Source organism: Excalfactoria chinensis, chromosome 4 (assembly GCF_039878825.1).
Source record: "Excalfactoria chinensis isolate bCotChi1 chromosome 4, bCotChi1.hap2, whole genome shotgun sequence".
Lineage (NCBI taxonomy): Eukaryota > Metazoa > Chordata > Aves > Galliformes > Phasianidae > Excalfactoria > Excalfactoria chinensis.
In genome coordinates, this window is record NC_092828.1 from 45016829 (window position 1) to 45040394 (window position 23566).

The following is a 23566-nucleotide window of genomic DNA, read 5'->3' on the forward strand; positions in this document are numbered from 1 at the left end:
CTTTTAAAGGCTTGACTTAGATTCTTTTCAATACGCTTTACTATCAGATATCAATTAGTAGCTGGCACAATTCTATTTTACTGGACAGTTTTAATGCAGGTAGCGCTGCAGTAAAAATCTGGAACAACTTAATTACATGTATAAAATGCCAGGATGTCTTATCAACTGGAGCAAAGTGAGTCCATTGATCTTTGTACTGTGCTGTTACTGTTATTTTCAGTGTAGGTATTGATCATATCTGTAGCTGTTGCCACAAGCTGAAAGGTAACAGCAGTGAGCTCGATAAATAGTTACTCTTTGCTAGTTCTGCAGAAATAAATATTTTCAGCAAGAGTTTCCAAATAGTCTGTGGTTTCCATCTCGGTGATGAACTGCGAGGAACTTTCTGGCTTTTTTTTCCCTATTCTTTTTCCAAAGACTGCACAAATCTTTAGAAATAAAGGGATGAAATGACTGCAGCTAATGACTTCTGCTAAAATACTGTTAGTATTTTATTACTGTCATCATGTATACGGGCACACAGGTAGATGTGAAGGCTATAGGAAAATGAAGAAAGTAACACTGATGACTTAGAAATGGATCAAAGTCAGAACTTTCCCATTTTTGGGAGTGAAATGAGTCTTTCACCGCTTAGAGTAGTTATCAAAAACCCAGTTTAACAATGCAAGGATTATTAAGAACATAATAGTCTATGCTGAACTGCTGAAATAAAAACCCAGTCAAGTGAATAGATCGGGTAGCATTTATGACATATTCAGAAGATCTCTGCTTCTTTCTTTTCTATTGATAAGCAAATAGTAAAATAACTTGTGGAATATTTGGCGGCATTTTGCTTAGATTTCTGAGGATACTGAACAATTGCATGAGGTTAAAAAGGGAGGTAATCATTTTGCTGCTCTTCTTCAGCTCATGGTTCTCTTGACTTCATTATCAGTTTCTCTTGAGTTGAAATTCCAGTTAAGCAGTCTCGGAAGGATGCTGATACTTTTCAAAGTTGTTAATTGAAAAAATAAATGTGGAAGGACAAAATAATAATAAAATATAGGCCACTCTGGTATAAGAAAAGAAACTGGCAACTCCATATGCTCGTATCTTCAGACCTGTGTTTATGGCAGGGTGGAAGTTCATATTACAGTCAGCCGCTGATCTCCTTCCAAACATAGCAGGAGTGTATTAAGAACAGGCCAAGCTAGCAAGAACGGGTTTGCTTAAATGTATTGTGTTCTTTTTTTCCAGATTGAAAGAAATGAGTAGGATTTATAATTGCAATTGTTTGGAAGTACCATGGGGAGATGGAGATTTAGGTATTGTATGATAATTTGTAATTTATTTAACTTTGCCCAATGCTACAATTAGTTGTATTTATTCTTTCTTATTAGAGTTTACAAAGTAATGTAGGCTACCCTTCCTGAATGAATGCAAGAGAATTTGGCACTAATGTGGCTTGTAAATATAGTTAAAGATGCTTTTTATTCAACATACTCAGCATCTGTCAGAAACTACATCAGTAGGTAATTAATAAATAAACAGGTTTGGAATAGACTGTATTACTAACTCTGCTGTCACAGATAACGCTGAATTAAAACAGTTCTTCATTTATATTCCTGTTAATGTTTTTTTAAATAAGAGACATATCAAGGTTGTGAATAGCAGAAGGCAGCAATCTCTAAACAAAATTGATTTTAAAACAACTCTGATGATGTTTATTAATGCTGCATGTTATTTTGAATATATTCTCATCCCTGCGGTATTTCATGGTTAATTATTATGTTTACCAATAAATCAGTAGGAATGTGAAGCCTTTTCCCAAGCTTCATTTGCACATTTTTTTTTTCTGCAGTATTTTGCTTAAAGATTTTTATTGTAACAGAGATGGTACAAGCATTTGGCTTCAAATGGTTTCAGCAGCTAGCTGCTGATGTCTCCGTGTGAGGGCAAGGAGATGAGGTGGGTGTAGATGCAATACAGACTTCAGAATGGGATCTGGTATCACTGAATGTGATGTCACATTAATAATTATATTAACAGACGTTCTTTGGAGCATTTCGTGGGGGAAGGAGAAGATGGAATGAAAGGTGGAAACAAAGTTGATTTCACATTACATCTGCATCTTTGTTCTGATAGTTACGCATGGACACACACACAAAAAAGGCCAAAACTATATTCATATTTAATGGATGTAAAGAACTAATGTTATTTGCAGTATTACTAGATGTTTTTCTATACAATAGTCAAGTGTCAAGGTTTTTGTCTGTTTTCCTCCTGTTAATTTATGAGTAGGCTAAACCACCTGGAAAAGATCTCATCTATGGAGATAGGGAAGAAATTTCACAGGGTGCAGCCTTCAATTATTTTTGAGGAATTTTGCAACAGCCAGCAGGAGAACTTCATGAATCTTATTTTATTTGAATTAGGACAACCTGAGTGCTGGTTCTGTACTAGAGAGCAGTGGAAAACTATTGTTATTTTGTTAAAATCAGCTCAGTATTTCTGAGCTCAGTTTTTGTTGTACAAAATTCCTTAAAATTCCAAGCAATTTGGGTATGTTATTTTTAGCTTAGTTATTCCTGATAGAAATAAAAACCATGGGGACAATGTTTGTGAGAATACGCAGAGTGCACTCACACACAGAAATTATCATAGCCTAGCACACATCATTCTGAAAAAAAATCATATTAGAAGAACATAGAAAGAAATGGTGCAAGAAAAAGAACTGAGAGAAAATCATACTATGTAACAACCATACATTTGGTATGACTTCAACAAAGTAGTTATAGAAAAAGAAGTTCAAACCCTAGCATTCATTTCAGACAGCTATACAAGTATAAAGTATCTGTCAGCATCAGAACGATTCAGAGAGCTACAGGTTTTGCATGAGTAATTGTATCAGTTTGGTTACATTCCCAGTAATTTCTTCTTACAGGTGTGTCAGTAATTCATAATATACTTTGAAGATGATTCTTTCTTACACAGTCTCAAAACTTAATTTGTAAAATTAATACAAAAAAATAATAATAAGGGGTATCAGCTTTGCCTGTGACCCTATCAGCTGCAAGGCTTCGATAGGAAAGGACAGGCTCTTCAACCACTGGCTGACTCTGGGGCCTGGGTTGGAGTTAGGGGTTGGGGATGGTATGAGGTAGAGAGATCACCGTGGGTTTTCTTTTCTCTTCTTTTTGTTCTTTCTTGAGGGTGGTGAGTCCGGACAATAAATATAAGCTTTTGCATTACTGATAACTACTTATTCTTAGTGCTAATAGCCTATCAAGATGAGAACTTAATATCCTGTTTCTTCTATAGCAACCTTTTGGACTATGATTCTCACTGTATTTCTCTTGTGTGTGTAGGAGCTTGAAATTAATCTTGTTGTACATAGAGATTTCCAAATTGAATTTCATATACTTCAGTATTATCAGCACTTTTTCAGGCAGGTTTGTATTTGTTTTTGGTTTAAATATCAATTTGTCAAAGCCTGTAAACTTGCTGCTAAAATCCATTAAAAATAAACAACGAAAAACAGAGTTGGAAATATGGAGAGAGATGCATCTGTTGCATCGTATTATTGAAATCAATATATCAGTATTTTGTTCTCTGTGTTACATAATCAGTTATTACAGATGCTTGCAGTTAATAACAGCTTTATCTATAAACGAATCAATTGAAATACAGTCTCTACAGGGGAAGAATTATTCACACAGGACATTTCACTTCATTCTGTGCATTGTGTTTCTTGCTTTGCTCTATGCATTCCAAAAGCGTTCTTATTCACATGGTTTACTCAATAAATGTTGTTATTACATAGGTTCTTGGGCAGATCGCTCACCTCTGCATGAGGCAGCCAGTCAAGGACGTCTTCTTTCTCTAAAGACTTTATTGTCACAGGTGAAGGCTGTGTTCTTAAAATTGCTTAACTTTTTAATGTTACTTATTCTCTCAGCATAGATTATTAATGCAGATTTAGTTATGTTTTGCTGTCCTTATTTCACCAGAATTTTTGGGAACAATACCCATTTACTAATTTTTGTTGCAATAAGATATAAGTTAATATTTAAAGTATTTTATCTGTATGCTTTAAGCTTCGTAAAATCCATCTTTACCAAAGCTGTAACTATATGTCCATCAGTGTTCCCCTCCTGTGTGGTGTGAATCAGTATACCATAAAATCATGGAACATCCTGAGTTGGAAAGGACCCACAAGGATCCTTTAGTCCAAATGCTCTGCTTCACTCAGAGAAGATAGCAACCCAGGAAGATACTTGTTTAGAGGGAAAGCACTGAAAAGATCTGGTTCTTTGCATAGTTGTGATTAGAAAAAACAGTGTTTTGCTAACAGCAAATAGAGACTATAAACCATTGTGTGTCAATATTAGTTTTGTCATATTAGCTCCCACAAGAAAGAGTGAAGTTGATGAATACAATTTTTAGCTTCTAAGAATTGAAAAATACCTACTGCAAACATAAAAATAATCAAGTACTTGATGTTTTTATCAATCTGAGAAGTATTCTCCTTGCTAATATGAATCTGATGTCTCTAGACATTTCAGACCCTAAGAATTGCAGTGCCATTTAAACAAAGAGCCTCGTTGGGTTTTAAATATGACCAAGTATAAAGATACTTGGACCTCTCTACAGACCTGTTTCAGGCTTTCACCACCCCCACTCTGAATTATTATACTTTCCCATGTAACTAATTGGATTTCACTGCATTCCAACTTTCCTTTTGTCTGATTATGGTGCAACTCAAGAGTCAGGCTCCATTGTCTTTATACCCCCTTATGCCCTGCTCCAGGGCCCACTATTTCTGTTCTTTGAAAAAGAAGAGCTGACAACTTTGATTCTGATGTCAGTGTTGATTGATGATTTTTTTTTTATAAGCTCACTAAACATTTACTTACTGCAAGTAGAGTTTTAAGCCTATTTAGTGTTATTCCTTTGAATAGCAAATAGTGTGACCTAACAGCTTTCATGTGATCTTCATATGTCATTCATATCTTGTTTAGGGTTACAATGTAGACACACTAACTATTGACCAAGTAACTCCACTTCATGAAGCCTGCCTGGGAGATCATGTAGGATGTGCAAGGATCCTTCTTGAAGCAGGAGCAAATGTAAGGGTGTTTCTGTATATGAAATCCAATGCTAACTTCGGTTTAACTGACAAGGATAAATTCCTTGATTTATTTTTTTTACATTGGTATTTCTCTGTACTCTGTTGATGACATTGATTTAATTAGAATCAGCTGCCATCTGAAAGCTAGCAAAGGAAAGTTATGGCTCAAAGAGGCATCAGTGTAGAGACATTAGGCTAAATGGAAAAAATGAAACAAAGACTACTTAAGTGTGTATGAAAGAGTAGATCTCAAACAGAAGAACAGTAACAGGGAGAACAGACGGGAGTTGGGAAGGAGCTGAGATAATGTAGTCAGCTGGAGAGAATCTGCTAGTAGCGGTACTAGAATTTCATTACATCATTTATCTTTCAAACTTCTGAATGCATCTCTCCTTTACTGATTTCCTCTTCCAATGAGTGGCTTCTAAGAGACTGTTCTTTCAATCTCTGGACTAACTTTTGTCACACTGTGCTACATGCTCTTAAGATTCTTTGGTGTGAGTACAAAAGAGCGCTGACTCGTTTTTGTATTCACGACACAGACTCTCTACCTGTTACCCCAAACAGAAAGTGAGAATTCACAGACTATATACAAATCTATAAGAACAAATTTGATTTTCTAATCTCGAATTTTCATGGTTGGAGTGGGTTTAGAGGATGCATGTATGAGGATAGGTGAGATTCCCCTCCCCAAATACCCATGTTCCTTCCTTTAGCACCATCACAATTTTTGTTTCTCATCATTCTCCCCAGTAGCCTTGTCTCATTCCATGAAATACCACTCCAACAGAAAGATTAAAAACACAGAAGGGCAAAAAATTCCCACACTTAATATGAAGCTTGCAGTCGCACTAAAGCTAAAGAGAGAAGATTCCCATTACTGCAACAGGTGTGGATTTTTTGTACCAGTGAGAAGAGACAAGTGCAATTTCATCCAGTTTCTAGCTATATTCTGCTTAAAACTACTTTTCTTTCAATTCTTTTCTTACCTGGATTTCATATATTTTAGGTAAATGCTACAACGATTGATGGAGTGACACCTCTATTTAACGCATGTTCGAGAGGCAGCGCAGCGTGCGCTGAGCTCTTGTTAGAGTATGGTGCCAAAGCTCAGTGGGAGTCCTGCCTTCCATCACCAACTCACGAAGCAGCCAGCAGAGGTAAGAAATTACACGCTCGACAGACAAGCAGTTGACAAATATCTCAATAATGCAGCATTAGGACATGGGTCCCATTTTGTCTGAGCCAACTTGATGAAGTCAACCAACTATTATGCTTTGTACTGACAGGACACAGTGAATGTCTGGAGGTACTGATATCCTGGGGTATAGATGTTGACCAAGACCTTCCTCATTTAGGAACACCACTATATGTAGCATGTGTGTCACAGCAGATTCATTGTATCCGAAAGCTACTTTATGCAGGTATGTTATTACTGAAATAAAAGTATTGCTAGTTTGTACAATTAAGCATACTGTACTCACCTGAAGTGCTCATTCAATGAAACTAGAACCCTTGCTTGCAGGACTCCTGTAACTTTACTGTGATGCATGTTTTCTTACATCCACTCACTGCATCTTTTTTATTGTTTATTTTTTGGCATAACAAACATATGAGGAGAAAAGGGAGCAAGGCGAAAAAGAAATTCATAGTATTCAGCACCTACCTCAGCTTTGTAGATACTCATTAGAAAAACAAAGCAAAACAAAGTTCAAATTAGCTTTGAGAAAGGTCTTGTTTTTGTGGTCCTTTTTGTTACAGTTACCTCTGTGCTTTCAACAGATTTTTTTTTAGCAATGTATTCCCATTCTTTTGAACTGTTCAGCACACTCTGATAAATCTCTTTACAAAGCATAGAGGCTGAGCTGCAAAGAGAAGCAGGAAGGTAAAAGGTACTGGATCCTAAGCCTTGTTTTATTTAGTTAATCAACAAAAATAGAAGTTGGACATTCAGTCTGTGTCAGCGTAAGTCCAGTGACACCATCTGCACTGTTTGCTGTGTTTCAAGTAATGAGATACAAGACTTTGGTGTCCTGCAGAATAAGTAACAAAACATTGTATTTGAAGAATTACCGCTTTGTTATCACTGCACTTCAGTTGTTTTTCTAGTTAATTGCAGGTTATCAAGAAGATAAACAAGCAATTAAAATATTTCTCCTAAAGTCAGTTTTCTAGTTCAGAATTTCTATGTTTAAGGAACCTAGACATACTACTGGCACGTTTTGGGATTCATGTGCTGGCACAGATGAAAGGCAGTAACAGGACATTCTGCATTTGTTGTTGTCATAACACAGAGAAGGATACGTAGATTGAGAACAGAGGTAGCTACTTATGGCAATGTGAACTTTTTATTTGATGAGTTATTTGGAGTGTATTAGGAGGTAAAAAGCTAACAGGCAATGAAACAGGCAAGAGAATGATACTGCGGAAGCGTTCTCAAAATGCTCATGCGGGTAAAAGTGACCTATTTAGACTCTGAATTAAATTGCTAGGCCTCTGATATTAAAGAGTTCTTTAACTCAAGCGGGAATTTAAAAGGCAAATAGCATTTATTCTGTGACAAAATTTGGTACAGAAGTTAATTCTTTGTCTCAAAAGATCAGTTCTCTTAATAAGTTTCTTTTTTAATCGGATGCTCCAGAAGACTGTTGGAGAAATTCTGTTTGAGGGGAAAAGTGAACAGCTCGCTTATAAAAGTTCTCCCATACCGGCTGTTTTTGTTTAAATCTTGTATGAACCTTTTTTTTAAAAAATGAATATAAATGTAATACTCCAAATGAGTTCAGTCCGTTTTAATTGGAAAACTCTATTTTAGCAATTGCTGTGTTGATGTTGTGTCGAGGGACATGGCTTAGTGGGAGCTATTGCTAATAGGTGAACGGTTGGACTGGGTGATCTTTTAGGTCTTTTCCAACCTTGGTGATTCTGTGATTCAATGAATTGTTTTTAAAGACTTCAGTAATGAAAGTGTAGTTTACCTGTAGCAATTTTTTTTACACACTTTTTTTTTTTTTTTTTTTAATAATTGGGGCAAATGTGATGCTCACATTAGTTTGAACAGCAAAAGTCACTGCTGCTTTCCCAGGCAGCGTGGATTTTTACTCAATGACAGCTGTAATTAATCTCTTCTTTATATCTCTTTGCGTACGTACCAGGTGCCAATGTGCAGAAAGGAAAGCATATGGAAACTCCACTGCATGCTGCTGCCCAGCATTCAAGCACAGAGATTGTAAACTTACTCCTTGAATTTGGGGCAGACATAAATGCCAAAAACACAGATTTTGAGAGGCCTGTTGATTTAGCTGCTCCACGCAGTTTAGTAGAGAGGCTGCTGCTCCTCCATGAAGGTGAGCTTTACAGGTGTTATTGCAAACAAACATGCACAGCTGAGCAGCATGAGAATTCATTCACGCTGAAGAAGCATCTTTTTATGTTTATTAGGTGTTAAACTACAATAAAACTGCATTTTAATCGGCTGTATCAGATCTCGCAATAAAGAAACAGGATACTTCAATTTCAGATTAAAAATGTATTTAGGGTGGTGTTCTTTTTTATAGTGCTTTTTATGCTGTCTTAAAGTCTTGTCGGTCTTCACAAGGTAGCATTATAAACTGTTTCAGTCTATTCCCAGTTCTGTATATGAATGTACAAACAAAGAACTTTTAAAATTAAATAATAATGAATTGCCTGATATGAAATGCTTTATAATGATATATATGTCAAAAGACCATGAAGTTTTTTACTTTAAATGAAATTTAGAAAACATTGCTCACTTTGTAGGTACCTGAGAAACAGTAATTGATACAAATAGTCTCTTATAACTTCTAAAGGTCTGAGAGAGGGAGGAAATGAATATATCCCAAAAGGATCTGGATTTGTTCAGGCTGTTTTATGTAAGGGTAAATATAAGCTACAAGACACATAGGCAACAAGACGCGGGTGAAAACACAGGTGGAAAGCAAAGAAGTTACTGTAATAGCTCACAGACATCTCTTCAGAGGTGAACTGACATTGTCTCAGTGTTCTCCTTCACAAGAGTCTACTGTTAAGAATGACAACAACAATAAAAAAGCAAAAAAAACCGCCCAACCAACCCATCCTAAAACCACCTGGTTTTGTGCATTGGCTGCTATCTGGAGGCCATCAAAGGCTACAGGGATTTTAGAAGCCAGAGCAAATATGTCAGAATCTTCTTTTATTGGCATGAAACTCAACTTTATGTAATTAAACTCATGTTTATTTTCCCTTTTGCAGCCACACCATCTTCTCTTTGTCAGCTTTGTCGACTACGTATCCGAAATTACTTAGGAAGAGCCAGACTGCATCTCGTCCCACAACTCCAGTTGCCAACAATACTGAAGAATTTCTTACAGTATAGATAACATAATACTTAACCTTTAGAAAGCTGAGTGACAAGTCTTCTGTGTATTGTAAATTTTACCTAAAGAACTGCTGGGCGGAAAATAAAGCCTTTTGCATATGACTTTAAAAAGACACAAATCTTTGACACCTGGTGTTGGTGTGTAATCATAATTGGGAGCCATTCAGCAACTGGTACCAAGGTGCTAACAAGGCTGAATTGAATAAGTGTGCTGATGCTCTGGGAAATTATTGCGTATGTTTAGCTTAACACTTACTAATTAGCTTTAGTGCTGTTAGTTTTCTTTGTATTTCTACTTTAAAACCTATTTGGCACATGGGAACTGCAGCGTTCCTTCATTTTTATTTGTTAACATTGTCCACTTGGAGTCATTATTTTATGTGTTTTTAAATGTATGTTGTTTGTGTACCGAAAAAATACTTGGTGGTAGGTGCACTACAGACATTGATTAAAAAAAAATAAAGTAATAAATAAGCAGATAGCCAGTTTCCTTCCTTTTCTTTATATAAACAATTAACGACAGTGAGAAACTTCCTTTACCCTCCCTCACTACCTGTGCCCTCCAGAGATGGGGCAGCCACAGCCTCCCTGGGCAGCCTGGGCCAGGGCCTCACCACTCTCTGAGTAAATGATTTCTGCCTATCATCTAACTTAAATCTATCCTCTTTTAGTTTAAAGCCGTTCCTCCTTGTCCTATCACTACCTACCCGTGCAAAAAGTCAGTCCCCCTTCTACTTATAAGCCTAATCCTCAGTTGCTAATTTATGTCCACCTAATAAAATCCATCCACATCCACATAAAGAACATCCAACTTTCCGACTATTATCCTTATTTAAAGGAATCTTAATTTACTTCTACTCCTTGCAAAAAACTCTAGTGAGAGCCTCTTCTGGAGTCCCTGTAAATAAAGATCAGATGCAGGTAGGAGAGACTGCTTTGGATTCCATACTGTGCATGTACTGAGAGAGTTGCTTGTTTTGTTGTGTTGGTTTTTTTCTTCCCCATTCAGAAACTAAGAATTTCTTGCTTTCTGTGTATGATGCCATTGCTTTTATTACTTCAAGAAACACAGCAATGCCGAGCCAACAACTGTGCTACTGAACTTGTACGCACAGAGTAAGATCACTAGGGCTCTTACCTTCAGGTGTACAGAGTGCTTTTCAAACTTGACTTGGGAAAAGCTGCATGAGAAAAAAAGAGGAGGTTGGTTTGGCTTTAGACATTAGAGTCCCTGCTACCTTACATCATCTATGTGGATTTGTGTTGTCATGCCATTTGCATGCTATTCCCACTGATTCCAGCAGCCATCCAAAGTGCAAACAAGATCCTCTTAAGTGGTGTGAGCTACTGGGTACTCCTTTCTCCTTAATTCTGTGGAGCATTAGACAAGCAGATTAACCCAGGCCCAGCCTGCAGTGGTATTTTTGCAACTTGAATCTTGGGTAATACTCACTTTTAAACCTTTAATCTTTTGCTAATATATAATAATATGACTAGAATCCCTTCAGCAAACTGAGACAGGTCGGATGGGAACAAACAAAACTGGGAACTCGGGTTGTTGCTGTGGCAGGACTGTGTTGTGGAACAGGCCTTCAGCAGATCAGCCCGCTCTTATGTCGCGTACCACACATACATATTAACCAAATAGACGACGTGAGCGTTTGGTAAAGCTCTTTCAAGAAACACAATGCCGTGCTGAGTCGGAAATTAAAGACAGCAGGCCTGGTTTTGTTCTCATTGTGCGTTTATACAATGTGGCTCTCACAGAACAGATGCTCTGTAAGCAATGCCTCCTATTTATGATGTTGGCACACCAGGTCAGAGGCGGATGCTGGTGGTACGGCAGTAGAGACTGAACCTTCCCACCAATATTCCATGGTAGGTTGCTGCCGTGTGACAGACGGCAGCAGAGGGGCAGCCTGACAAGAGGTACGACACGGAATTTGACTCGTGTCACCGAAAAAAACCCACATACATCGCCTAACATCTCCGTTCCGCACTGGAATCCGACTGTGACATCACGCAGGTCTGCCATAAAGCGCTGCAGACGAACACAGACAGTACCCCGCGGCACCTCACACTACCCGCAGCACGCACACGCTCCGCCTCCCGAGTGGGCCGCTCCGTGTCGGGAGGCGACGAGCTCAGCCCTGAGCCGCTATGGCCCTCCGGCAGCCGGAGCTGCCCCGTCCCGTGCTCCGCTGGCTGCTCAGCCTCGGCCTTTCCGTCAGCCCCCGGAACTACCGCAGGTCCGCCATGCCGGGCCGGGCCGGGTCTGGGGGGCGGCAGCGGGAGGCGACGGCAGCGCCCTTCACGTTGTCTCAACAGGGACTTCTCCAACGGGTACCTGGTGGCGGAAATCCTGTCTCGCCGCTTCCCCGCCCACGTCCAGCCGGACTCCTACAGGAACGGCTGCTCGCTGGCCGTCAAGCTGGACAACTGGTCCCGGCTGCGGCGGGTGAGAGGGCCTCGGCGCGCCCCCCGCCGCCCCCCTCAGCGACCCCGCCCAGCCACGCACCGTGCCCTTTCCCGATCTTCTAATTTGTAATCCTTTTTTTCCTTCCTGACGCGTCAAGTTTCTGGCGAAGCACGACTTCGACATCGCCCATGAGCTGATAGAGGGAACGATTCACTCTAAGCCCGGAGCGGCAGAGAGGCTGCTGCGACAGCTCTGCGCCGCGCTGACCAGCGGCCGGTGAGTGGGCGATGCCCCCAGGTGGCCTCCTCTACTCAACTTGCCCTGGCTTGCCAAGTGAAAAATGCGTTTTGAAGTGAAGTTTGAATCTGGAACAAAAGTTTGGGAAGCTCCAGGTCAGTGGGCTGAACTCACAGCCCTGGGTAACAGCTGCGCCCCTCCTGCTGTCAGCTTGTCCATTGCCTCTCCTCCATGCATCGCTTTGCCCAAGCTATTTGATTGCATATGAGCTTCTCTGTTTTCAATGTGGAAAATAGCCACAGACCTGTAAAAAATGAAACAGTACTTAGCTGCTTTTTACTGTAATTAATTCCTGAACATATTTCTTTATTTTTAAGAATCGCAAGTCTCCCAGATAGGCAGGTTGACTTTACAGACTGCTGTTACCAGACACAGTTACCAGTGGCTGCCAGAGCAACGGCTTCCACGGCCATCAGGAGTAACATCAGGTTGACAGAGGTGCTGGTACAACCCAGCATCTGCGTCAATAGACAGAAGGCCATTGCCATCATTAACATGCACACAGGAATGAGGATGCAAGAGAGGGCAGAGAATCCACGTGAGTGTAATAAATAACTGTCACCATTAATGTTATCAATAAACATTCCCCTCTGTAACTCATTAGCACTGAAAGAAGCCACCCAGTTCCTTAGCTCTTCTTGGCTGAGGCACTCATCAGAATCAGAGTAATTTGCCACTGAAGCTCTGTGAAGAAATGCTCTGGGCACACATGGATAGTAGTGGATGCTGTACACATTGCCTTTAGCACAGACACGCAGTATTGTTAAAACTATCAAGACAGAGTGAGTGGCTAAACGGCAGGTGAGTTGGATGGAAGATGGTCTGGACTGTCAGATTCAAGGGATGCTGATCAAAGGGCTGTTCTACACAGTCCAGCTATGGCCATTACAAGTGACCTCCCTCATCAATGAGCTCTTAGGGCTGCTTAGTGTCTTCATTAACGATGTGGACGTAGGGACAGAGGATACTGAGCAAATGGGGGAATGACTGACACACTGGAGGTCCCCTCAGGTTCCCAGTAGACAAGGTGAAGAGTGCTCTTGGGGCAGGAGCAGCCTGCAGCATCGTGTGTTGTCACTAACACAATAATACACCAGCACTTCTGAAGTGATTTTTTAGCTTCTTTACAGCATTTAAGAGACTATCATCTGAGTATTTAATTAAACTGGGAGACAGGGGTAATAACAGTTTTCAAATAAGCTGGAGAACTAAACAACAAACTGATCAGATGCTCAACATATTGCTGAAATGGTAACGTGGTATTTTTGTCTTAAAGGTCGGTTTAACATTAAACCCAGTTTCGGACAGCGTGTGGTTCACCATTTGGATTGCATCATGCCCTCTGCGAATACAGCCAGTATCCCAAAGGAGTGTTTGTCACCTCATGTAAGTTTTTAGGATTACATCAGTGTTATTTTTGCTTGCCTGTACAGCATAAGTAAGAGATATATAGAAAAACTTTGAATCTTACATCTTAGAACATAGGAGACTTGGAGAGGGTTAGCAGCGTTAAAATGATCTTTTAAGATCAAACTGCTTTGAGTTTTTCCATAATATTGCAGCAGCAGCAATTACTCTAATACTTAAAAATGCTTTCCTTACCTTTTTCAGCGCTTTGATTTGAGTACATTCACTATGCTGAAGTCCCTCTTGGCTCTTCTGGGCACTGATGGCAATAGTCACAAATTGATTCATTAGCTTTCAGCTTGTTTGTGTACATCCTTCCTTTTTCTGCCATCAAAGACAGTTTGACCTTCAAAAATGATACTGCATTGCCTTTCTGTGTAGGGCTAAAAAGGTTTCTTCACAAGGGAAAACAAGACACTTGCAGAGTTTAAATTTAGTCTAGATTTTTATGGTTAAATCTGATTAAAACAAGTTTGTTTGTTTTTTAATATGGTCATGATTTTTTCCCACCTATTTCCATATAGACTCATCAGAAAGCAGAGACAAAATATGCTCATTCTAAAGAACTTCAGGTGAAACAGCCGACAATTCCTCTCTCACAGTAGTTATTTGGAAACATCTGGATACTGCTGAAAGGAGCTTTTAAATACAAACCCTCTCTCAATCACAACTGTGTTGACTGCATAATCAATAAAGAGAAATCTGAGTTTACCATTAGTTAGGCACTATTTCATTTAAAGCCAAATAATAATAATAAAAAATAGCTTATATCATGTTTTACAATACAGATTTTATTTATTTCTACAGTACTGTTTTTCACTTGCCCATATAGTACCGCCTAGCATCCGTTTCACCTTCATTTCTTACAAGAGTTGATATGTATCAGTGAAGGTTTCTGACACAGATGGTACTGATACAACGTCAGAGTCTACACTAAAGCGTTAACAACTGTACGTGAAGAAAATTAGGATGTAAAGACACAGTCTCCACAAGTGCCTTTTTTGCTTCCTTCATTTTCAGACATTTTAATCAAGAGCAAAGAATCCGGATTTTCATTCCTACATAACGGTAAAAGCTTCAAATTAAAAAAGAAATATCTATTCTGAAAAAGGTATCTAAACTTGGTAGTTGAACTTCGTTCTTTAGAGAAGACAAGTGCTTTCTTGCATTTGTGTTCAGTTGCTGTAATTCTGGATTTCATATTTTTTCACCTATGAAGAAGTTTAACAACGTGGATCTTGTAACCCACCTAGGAAAGTGCTGTGCTTTGAGGATCTCACATTTAGCTACAGCCTGTAAACACGTGTAAACACATCATTAATGGTCAGATTCTTTCAACAGAACGAGTTTGATTTTGTGGGGATAAAATGGCATTAATGTCTCAGGTATGCTGAGATTTATAGTAATTAGAAAACACTACTAGAGAGCTTGCTGCAGTTCTTCATTCAAACAGAAATACTCATCATTACAGACAAATTCAACAGTGACATGAAGACAAAGGATTCTTAAAACATTAACAGTAAATACCTGTATTTGACTAGCTGTGCTGGATAAAAGGACTTTTTTTGCATGTTCCCTTCTGTCACCACACGGGGTTAAAACTGCAGTAGAGAAAACGCAACCATTTTATTCATAATGACTTATTTTATTTCAACAATGAAACAATAATTAACCCTCTAGTGGGAAGAGGGAGTAAAATCTACCTAAGATTATGTGTTAAGGCACAACTTACTTGCAACAAGTTGATGCAATTAAACTACCTATTTTTAAGATCCTTAAGTTATGAAATATCAGTAAAAACCACAAAGTTGTATGACTTGGTAAAAGAAACGATCTTATCTTTGAAGCAACCCTTCAGATAATGCTGGAAAATTCTGTCACAAACTATGAATTTTTAGTTCTGAAATCCAACTCTTAATTCTCCAAACTCCATGAGGTTGAACAAGGGAAAACATTTTTCAAACAATACCTGCAAGAAGCAAAATGTGCTTTTCCAACACCTACGTAAGAACAAATATTTTTGTACACATAACAAAGCAGCTATCCCTCCTCCCACCCCCCTCAATATATCTTATCCTGGAAGTTCAGTAATACTACTCTAAAACCAAATATGAAAAATGTAATTCTTTTAAAAGAGAAATAAAAAGAATGGGAATGATTGATTTTTAACCTCCACCTTACTCTTCTGGTATGCTGACATCATTATTTCTAGCTAGATGAGGGCAGTGCTTACAGACCTATTGAGAGCTGGCTAAGGTCTACTAAAACCACCTTGTATTACTGCTGCTTTTAAAAGGATTGCTCTACACATAGTTCTGCCAGTTTCTAATTATGACTTCTTTGTATTTTAAGTAACTAGCAGGATTTTTATATTTATTTTAAACCAGCTCTCAATCTCAGAACTGTAATGAACGTCAGGTAGATTTCTGCTTGTATGCCATCAAGCTGAAAAATAATATAACCAAAGCATGTTTTCTACCGATTAGCAATTTCAACCATAAGATTTCTTCTATGGTTAAATAGTGTATGATACACAACTTTAAAATTTAAGTATTCTTTGTATTCTATTGCTGTAGCTTTCTTCCTGTTTGAAAACACAGAATTTGTGTCATGATTCCAGCCCTGTTCTGGTCTGATTCTGTAGCAAATGGGGTGGAGAGACCCATGGACCATGACCTGGAAAAAGGGAAGGTGGGCAGGGGAGAATTATGGAGATGGGCCAGGTGGGGGAAAAAAAAAACAACACAATAACAGTGGCAACAACCTAAGGGAGAAAACTAATTTACTAGATCCAATAATAGAATGCAAGATAATATAATTGGAATTGAAGCAAATTAAAATAAATGAGAAAGTATCTAAAAACGGAAGGCCTTAATCTAATGCTGTAGGTGAGACAGCCAGTGGGCACATGGAGCCAAGGCAGGCAAAAAGACAGACAATCTCGTGGACTTACAGTCAGTTTTATCTTTCCCTCTCAACAGAAAATGGAAATGAAAAAAGTGAAGTCTGCAAATTGTGATTCATTCTTCCCTTCTGAGAATGGAGCTGCAGCATTCACTCTCTAATTCCCAGTGCACTGCATGAGGTTATGATGCAGAATACTGATAACAAATCACAAGAGCTTGACAGTCAGTAAATAAAAATCTATGCACAAGTGTTTGTTTCTGGCCCACCATACTACATGTGTATTTATAACTAATATAAAATGTAGAAAGAATGCATTTGAAGTGCACATAAAGTATTTTAATAACGTTACTACATTTTGTTTGTACCTTACAAAGGCTTTGTTAAAAAAAAGGTTTTATAAATACATCTTAGCTTTCAGTGAGAGTATAAGGGGGACGAGGTGCCAAAGATGAACTAGAAAATAGACTATTATAACCTAGACATCCGAACCTATCTAAACAAAACATTATGAACATCTTTGCACTGCTATTGATGATGCATGTAACTAATGAATGCAAAAAATGTCATCTATGCACTTTTGAAATTTTACTTTTGCTTTAGAATCCTGTGTAAAAACTAACTGAAATTAAACAAAAAGTGGTCACTGTGTGATTCCAGTCATTCTAAAATCAAGTTGCAATGGCTATTCATAAAGTCAACAATCCTTTGAAAATATGCTTAAGAACTTCACAGTTTATCTGTATTTTGATGATGTGTAGGGTTGCCTACGTGCTTTAAAAGGCATTTGTTTATGCAAGTTTAGCTGAAATATGTCTGAGTTGTCTGACAACAATTTTTATTAAAAAGACGACATGGCTGTCAATTAAGTTAGGATTTTTTTCTTTGGATTCTCAGTAACTACTTCTTTGGATCATCAACAAACATTTCTATAGAAATCTTTTTTTGTTCTCATTTTACAATTTTAAAAGTCCAAGTATTCGCCTCCCAAGAGAGTCTGACATCCATCTTTTTGTCCTTTGACAATCAGTTGTTATTTTAAGAAGAAAACGCAGCCATCAAAATGGGTTAAGTCGTACTCCTGTTCCTAGTGGTGAAAAGGGATTCACTTTGGCCCACATCAAAGCATCGTTCAGTGAAATTGCAGATTTCCCATCTTCAAGGAAGAACACTGGACCCTGGAAATATAGAAATATTTGGAGAGAGAATGAAAAAGACAGCACACACGTACTGTGGAAAGTCTACCACATTTTGTTGTATCTGAGAAGAATGTAGAAAACAAGTTTTGGTCTATCATCTAAATTCACCTGAAAATACTACCTAGTCAGCTCAAAGCTTTAGGAACATGCAGCTGTTAAGCGAGTAGCCCCTAAAATATGGAGACTGACATTTTTGTAGTCATTGCCTTTTTTAAGAATCGCTGTATTCTGTACATTTATCGGAGAGTTAGATTTTATCTTATGTCATGTTTTGGATTTCTGCATCTTAAAACAAAACCAAACCCAAAAGGTTCCATGATAGTTTTAAAATATGGAGTCTGCTGAACACTCCTCACTATGAGAAACCTGAAGGACAAAGCACTGATTTATATGATGAAAGAGAAAGTATCTGCCAGTTTTTTCATTCAGTGAAAGCTGTAACTCAATTTTAAGTGCATTTCTACAGTGGTATGCTCTCGGAACTTGCCACTTAAACTGTAAAATCAAGCAATTAGGTTACTCTACCCTAGTACTAACTCAGTAATTTCTGAGCTGAACTGCATGCCTAAAGCAAAGACTCATAATAGTCACTAATCCAAAGATTACGATATTGTAGATGACAAACTGGTGACACCATATTTGCTATTCTTGTCAAACGGAGTATAACAGCAGCAGCTTTCTGTGGCTGTTAGCAACCACTAAGATGTGGCATGTATTTTCCATTGGGCCACAGCAGAGATCACTGGTCTCATGCAGAAGTACTGGCAGCAAGTCCTTTGGACTTGAGGTTGTTGTTAATTTTGTTTACCTTTAAGATCTTACTAGTACTTTGTGATCTCCAGTTTCCAATACAAAACTATCCCTCTTAATCCCTGAACAACCCTGTTACTCTTTGGGCTGGCATCTGGCACTGGACATATTAAAGAATCACTTCACACTGAGGCAGTACTTGGAGGAAATAGCCATATAGAGTAGTATTTTCCGGCCCCATCTAGCTTTTCCAGAATTACAAAAAAAAGGCATTATAAGGGCAAGCATATTTTGATCTTAAAACCCTATGGAAGAGAAAAAAATATATATATTTGAATATTCCATTTTTAATATCTGGCTTTAATGAATTTTAAGTTTTATACTGTGTTTCCATTATGATTAATAATAACAGAATAATATTGATATTTGGTTGAACATAACATTTTTAAACTCAGGCTGCAATGAGATAATGAAATGAGAATTTATTTTACAATAAATAAGTATGTAAAAAAACCAGAATATTTGGCAAAAATAAATGTGGGCTTTTTTTTTTTTTTTTTTTTTTTTTTTTTACCCCCCCATGAAAACTAAGAAGTTTTGAACTGGCAAACTGGGCAATTATTTGGTGGAGAATTCTTTACATAGCCTTATTTATATAGCAGATCTCAGCACTTGTCCTTATCTTTAACTTCTGCTACTGTAACAATAAGCAAAATGTTCTTTGTACATGACAGAATGTACCTTAAATTTTTAGTAACCTCGTAGATACTCAGTTTTAAACACCAAGATGGGTTACCTTGGCTCTCTGGAACTGTACCTGTATTCTTAGCCCTGTCAAACAAGAGATGTGAACATCTGAATGACTGGGAAGATTTGACCCAGTGACATAGTCAGGCCCGATCATTCCTTTCAGAGGCTCCTCTTGCATTCGCGATACCAGTATAGAATACAACTTTTTCTGTGACTCAGATGGTGGGGTACATGGCAATTCATTCGTAGGTCTGTGAAAAAAGGAAAAAACTCTTTTTTTTCAGCCACACATCATAATTTGTTTTGTAAACTAACATCACTTTATATTAAAGATTTTATGGGGGGAGATAATATTGTACTCATAACAAAGCATTTAAATGCTAGTAGAATCATCATACTAATTTTGTATTTTCCACCTACTTGGTTGACTGAGTGAAGGCTCTCCACGCACCTAATTCCTCAGAGAGCTGCTCAATTTCCAATGGTACAGATACTTTCCGTCTTTTTAAAAGCTGGCTGAAAAGGAATGAAAATGAAGACCAAATTAATTCTAACAATGCATATTTTCTTGAAAGAAAAACATAATATTGAACTATTTTTTTATACAACTTTATCATTTGATCCCTCATGATAGTCACCACTATGAAGCCACAGAAATATTAAACTACTAGATATAAGATATACCTTTGCTTTTAAACTTGTCTTTAGTTATCCCACTTTATACCTTACTTAAGATTATTACCGTAATTTTTTTTTCGCCTCTCTTTAAGAGGCCCTTTGATACTTTAAGGCTTTTACATACTAAAAATGACAAGCTGACTAAAACTAAGTGCATGTATATAGTTAAGAGGAAGCAATATCATCTGGAGCAAAGCCAAAACAAGCTGCATTATGAAATCAATGACATTTTGGACGTGGCTCTGTTACCCAGCAAGAATAAAAAAGATTTAATTGTGTCAAATTGTGAGGGAGATGTTATTGCTAGAATTGGTTATTGGAAATAACAGTGGTTACATTTCTGAAGAAGCACTGCATATAAGCATTTTATTTAGCAGATTAACAAAGATTTATCTTAATCCATTCAAGTCAAGTGAATTGGCTTAATTCAGTCAATTACAAGCGGGTCAAGTAAAAACAACTTGGGCTGGGTTAAGTTGTTGTGGCCAAGTAGGGTCTTAACAGTTCAACTGAGCCAAGTGATGCCAAGTGGGTGGAGTCAAATGGCCCATGTCAGGTACAGTCAAAGAGGTGGGGCCACATATCAGTGAGGCTAAGCCAAGTCACATCAGATCAGATGCACCAAGTCAATTCAACTCAGGTCATCTTGGTGAGACAAGCAGGCAAGGACAAGTCAGGTTAAGTCATGACTAGGTTGGGCAGGACCAAGTGGAGTCAAGCATGCTAGACCAAGCAAAAAGCTTGCAGATACAGAACGTTAGCTCAGTGAGTACCAGAAGGTTTCATGATAAGGAAGGAAGCAAGTGTACAGTCACAAGCTCTGAAGTCACACTTGTCCTTGATGCTACTGAGCAAGTCCTCTCACGTGGTCTACACAGGTACAAAATTAGAACATACAATCATGCACGAAAGTAATGCTGAATGCTCACCTACAGACTAGTGTTTCTTACACAACCAAATGTTTTATTGAAATAATTAATTCAGAACTTACTGAACTGACTCAAAATCTCGTATTTTCATAATGCACAAATAGAGTAAAGGCAGCTCTGCAGTAGGCAAAGGTACACTACTATTATTTATCACAGAACAGGGACCTCACACTATTTGTGGAGAACTGTGGTCTACCTATAGCACATACCATAAAAGGAAATGAGGTTTCAGTGTTACTAAAATCATAATATTACCTTGTATATTCATAAAGTGCAGGTACAATGCTATTGTACTGTCTTCTGATAGCAAGTAAAGCACCGATGTAACCACACAAAATTAGCAACTCATTCCGAAATCTATAAATGAACAAGTATTAATCATGAACAATGATTTCAAGTGTTTGGAAAAATAAACATTATACTCACATTCAAATACGTAATTTTAAAACCTATCTTACCAGTTCATCTTCCATGGAGAATACACGCCTGCTAATTATATTTTGTTTCTGTGTGATGTAACTGTTATTACATTTCATCTGCAGTATTTTGATATAGAATCACAGAATCACCAGGGTTGGATAAGAATTTTAAGATCATTCAGTCCAACCATCAACCTATCACCAAAATTTCCCACTAAACCAAGCTACTACATTCTAGCATAGATACATTAATAAGCCCAGTCACATAATGTTACAAAAACAGTGGTAGTCAGACCTTTCAATACAATAAAATGTTAAAATTTAAATAAAATTGCTCCATATTTGTATGGTTTTTAGTACTGTCAATCTTCCTCACAGATAAAAGTTAAGCTTTCTGCTCATTTTAGTTCTTCATATACATCTGTGCAGACGTCCAGGCCTAGTTTAAGCCATCTTTTAATGAATGGTGAAACACAGCAATCTAACTATTTTAGATTTAATTTGAAGACTGACATCTTGAGTTTCCTTAACACTTTGACATAAAAACACATTGTGTGTGGTACCACTGCACTTTTTCTGCAAAAAGATGAATTAAGAACTAATCAAAGTGAGCTTCACAGAATCACAGAATTGTAGGGGTTGGAAGGGACCTCTAGAGATCATCGAGTCCAACCCCCCTGCCAAAGCAGGCTCCCTACACCACGTCGCACAGGTAGGCGTCCAGGCAGGTCTTGAATATCTCCAGAGAAGGAGACTCCACCACCTCCCTGGGCAGCCTGTTCCAGTGCTCTGTCACCCTCACTGTAAAGAAGTTCTTGCGCACATTCGTGCGGAACTTCCTATGCTGAAGTTTCAGCCCATTTCCCCTAGTCCTGTCCTCACGCACTACTGAAAAGAGACCAGCCTCGCCACTATGGCTCCCATACTTTAGGTATTTATAAAGCTGGATCAAGTCCCCTCTCAGCCTTTTTTTCTCAAGGCTAAACAGACCCAGTTCCCTAAGTCTATCCTCGTAGGGGAGATGCTCCAGGCCCTTCACCATCTTCTCCAAATAAGACCAACGTTGACTCACCCACTATAAATGCCCGTGAAAGCAACAGGCAAATCTCTTTCATTCTTTTTGCTAAACCCTGAAAATCTAGGAAAATTCCACATTCAGTTCTCCAGGTTGGGAATTAACCTATTGCTTGCAATCTGTTTGTACCACTCTTCTGGTCAATAAAAATGATAACAGTTTTTACCTATAGATGTTTTCCTTAGTTCCAGAAGTTTCTCTAAGTGAAACTTCCACTTTTATAAATATGGAAAACATACTCACTGTGTACAGTTATTCAACATTAATTGTTCAGTGCGAATGTAACTTAGAAGGTCAAGGTACGGACAGACTGAATCTAAAGTCCAATCTGAGCCACAGAGTTGTTCTATAAATAAAGGGAAAAAAGAACACAATTGAGGAGAGAAGCTATACAAATTAATTATGCTTTAAAAAGTTTTTTTCATTCAAGTACCTTTCACATACTGAATGCCAAGAGGGAGTGCTTTTTCTGGTTCACTGCTTAGCAGATAGTACTTTATAGTTTCAAATATATCACCGTCTGCCTCAGTTGTTTCTGCCAATCGCATACATTCTTCTACATTGGGAAGATTACACTAGAAAACAATGATTTTGCTAAAGAATTATTACAATACTTAAAGAATCTTTAACATGATTAATATCTGTTTCCATTGTTAATGATTGTGAATTTGTTACTACTGCTTAATAGATATTGAATATTAAGGGAGTTAGTGGTGCAGACTCCTTCACTACTGAAAAGATGGGGAGCGAGGATTTAAGGAGGTTAGAGCTGTAAGATGTAAAACAATTCAGGTTAGTAGATAAAGGTGCCCTACCAAGATCTGTTTAGGCTACACGTAAATGACAGGGAGGCTACGAACCCCCTACAAACAATTAATTCTGATGATCATAAGCTACTTATGGAAGTAACCTGTGCCATGGAAACACTGCACAAAGCAGAAAACAAGATGACGTATACAACATATAAGAAAATCATCTTACAATTTTATTTGGCCTTGGGCTTAAATGTTCTGAAATTAAGAAACAAATCAATACATAAACTCTGTTAGCACTAGGTGAATTCTTTTTCACTGTACCTTTTCATGTAGGTCATTTCTTTCAGCTGTGCATCCAGGATAAAAAGCACAAAGTTTTATCAACTGCAGCTTATTATCAGGAATCATCATGAGAAGATCAGCTGCTAAGTCCCTGCATAAACACAAGACAATATACAGTTACTCTTAATGGCTTGTAATAGAAGGAATTCTT

At 38.0% G+C, this 23566-nt stretch overlaps 3 protein-coding genes across 19 annotated transcripts in view; 2 read left to right on the forward strand and 1 right to left on the reverse strand.

The window, feature by feature from the left end:
- ASB5 (ankyrin repeat and SOCS box containing 5) overlaps positions 1 to 9941 on the forward strand; it is a 34687-nt gene extending 24746 nt beyond the window's left edge. For 8 of the 13 annotated variants that reach the window (XM_072335354.1, XM_072335355.1, XM_072335357.1 and 5 more), the window contains 6 exons: positions 3803 to 3882; positions 5001 to 5108; positions 6120 to 6270; positions 6400 to 6534; positions 8266 to 8457; positions 9365 to 9941. In XM_072335354.1, coding sequence (XP_072191455.1) covers positions 3803 to 3882; positions 5001 to 5108; positions 6120 to 6270; positions 6400 to 6534; positions 8266 to 8457; positions 9365 to 9492 — 794 coding nt within the window. In that variant the 3' untranslated portion in view covers positions 9493 to 9941. Of the gene's footprint in view, positions 1 to 1236; positions 1305 to 3802; positions 3883 to 5000; positions 5109 to 6119; positions 6271 to 6399; positions 6535 to 8265; positions 8458 to 9364 lie in introns of all 13 variants that reach the window. The other 5 variants (XM_072335363.1, XM_072335365.1, XM_072335364.1 and 2 more) reach the window with 1 other exon arrangement.
- A 1710-nt stretch (positions 9942 to 11651) lies between these two features.
- Positions 11652 to 16679, forward strand: SPATA4 (spermatogenesis associated 4). The gene is made up of 6 exons (XM_072334580.1): positions 11652 to 11740; positions 11820 to 11949; positions 12068 to 12186; positions 12525 to 12745; positions 13484 to 13593; positions 16596 to 16679. The coding sequence occupies exons 1-6, from the start codon at positions 11652 to 11654 to the stop codon at positions 16677 to 16679; spliced, it is 753 nt and encodes a 250-aa protein (XP_072190681.1).
- The window catches only part of WDR17 (WD repeat domain 17), a 47378-nt gene continuing 38251 nt past the window's right edge, over positions 14440 to 23566 (reverse strand). For 4 of the 5 annotated variants that reach the window (XM_072334578.1, XM_072334577.1, XM_072334576.1 and 1 more), the window contains 7 exons: positions 23395 to 23506; positions 22752 to 22893; positions 22562 to 22664; positions 21080 to 21181; positions 19638 to 19733; positions 19285 to 19468; positions 14441 to 17696 (listed from right to left, as the gene is read on the reverse strand). In XM_072334578.1, the coding sequence (XP_072190679.1) occupies positions 17577 to 17696; positions 19285 to 19468; positions 19638 to 19733; positions 21080 to 21181; positions 22562 to 22664; positions 22752 to 22893; positions 23395 to 23506 (859 nt within the window). In that variant the 3' untranslated portion in view covers positions 14441 to 17576. Of the gene's footprint in view, positions 17697 to 19284; positions 19469 to 19637; positions 19734 to 21079; positions 21182 to 22561; positions 22665 to 22751; positions 22894 to 23394; positions 23507 to 23566 lie in introns of all 5 variants that reach the window. The other variant, XR_011903374.1, reaches the window with a different exon arrangement.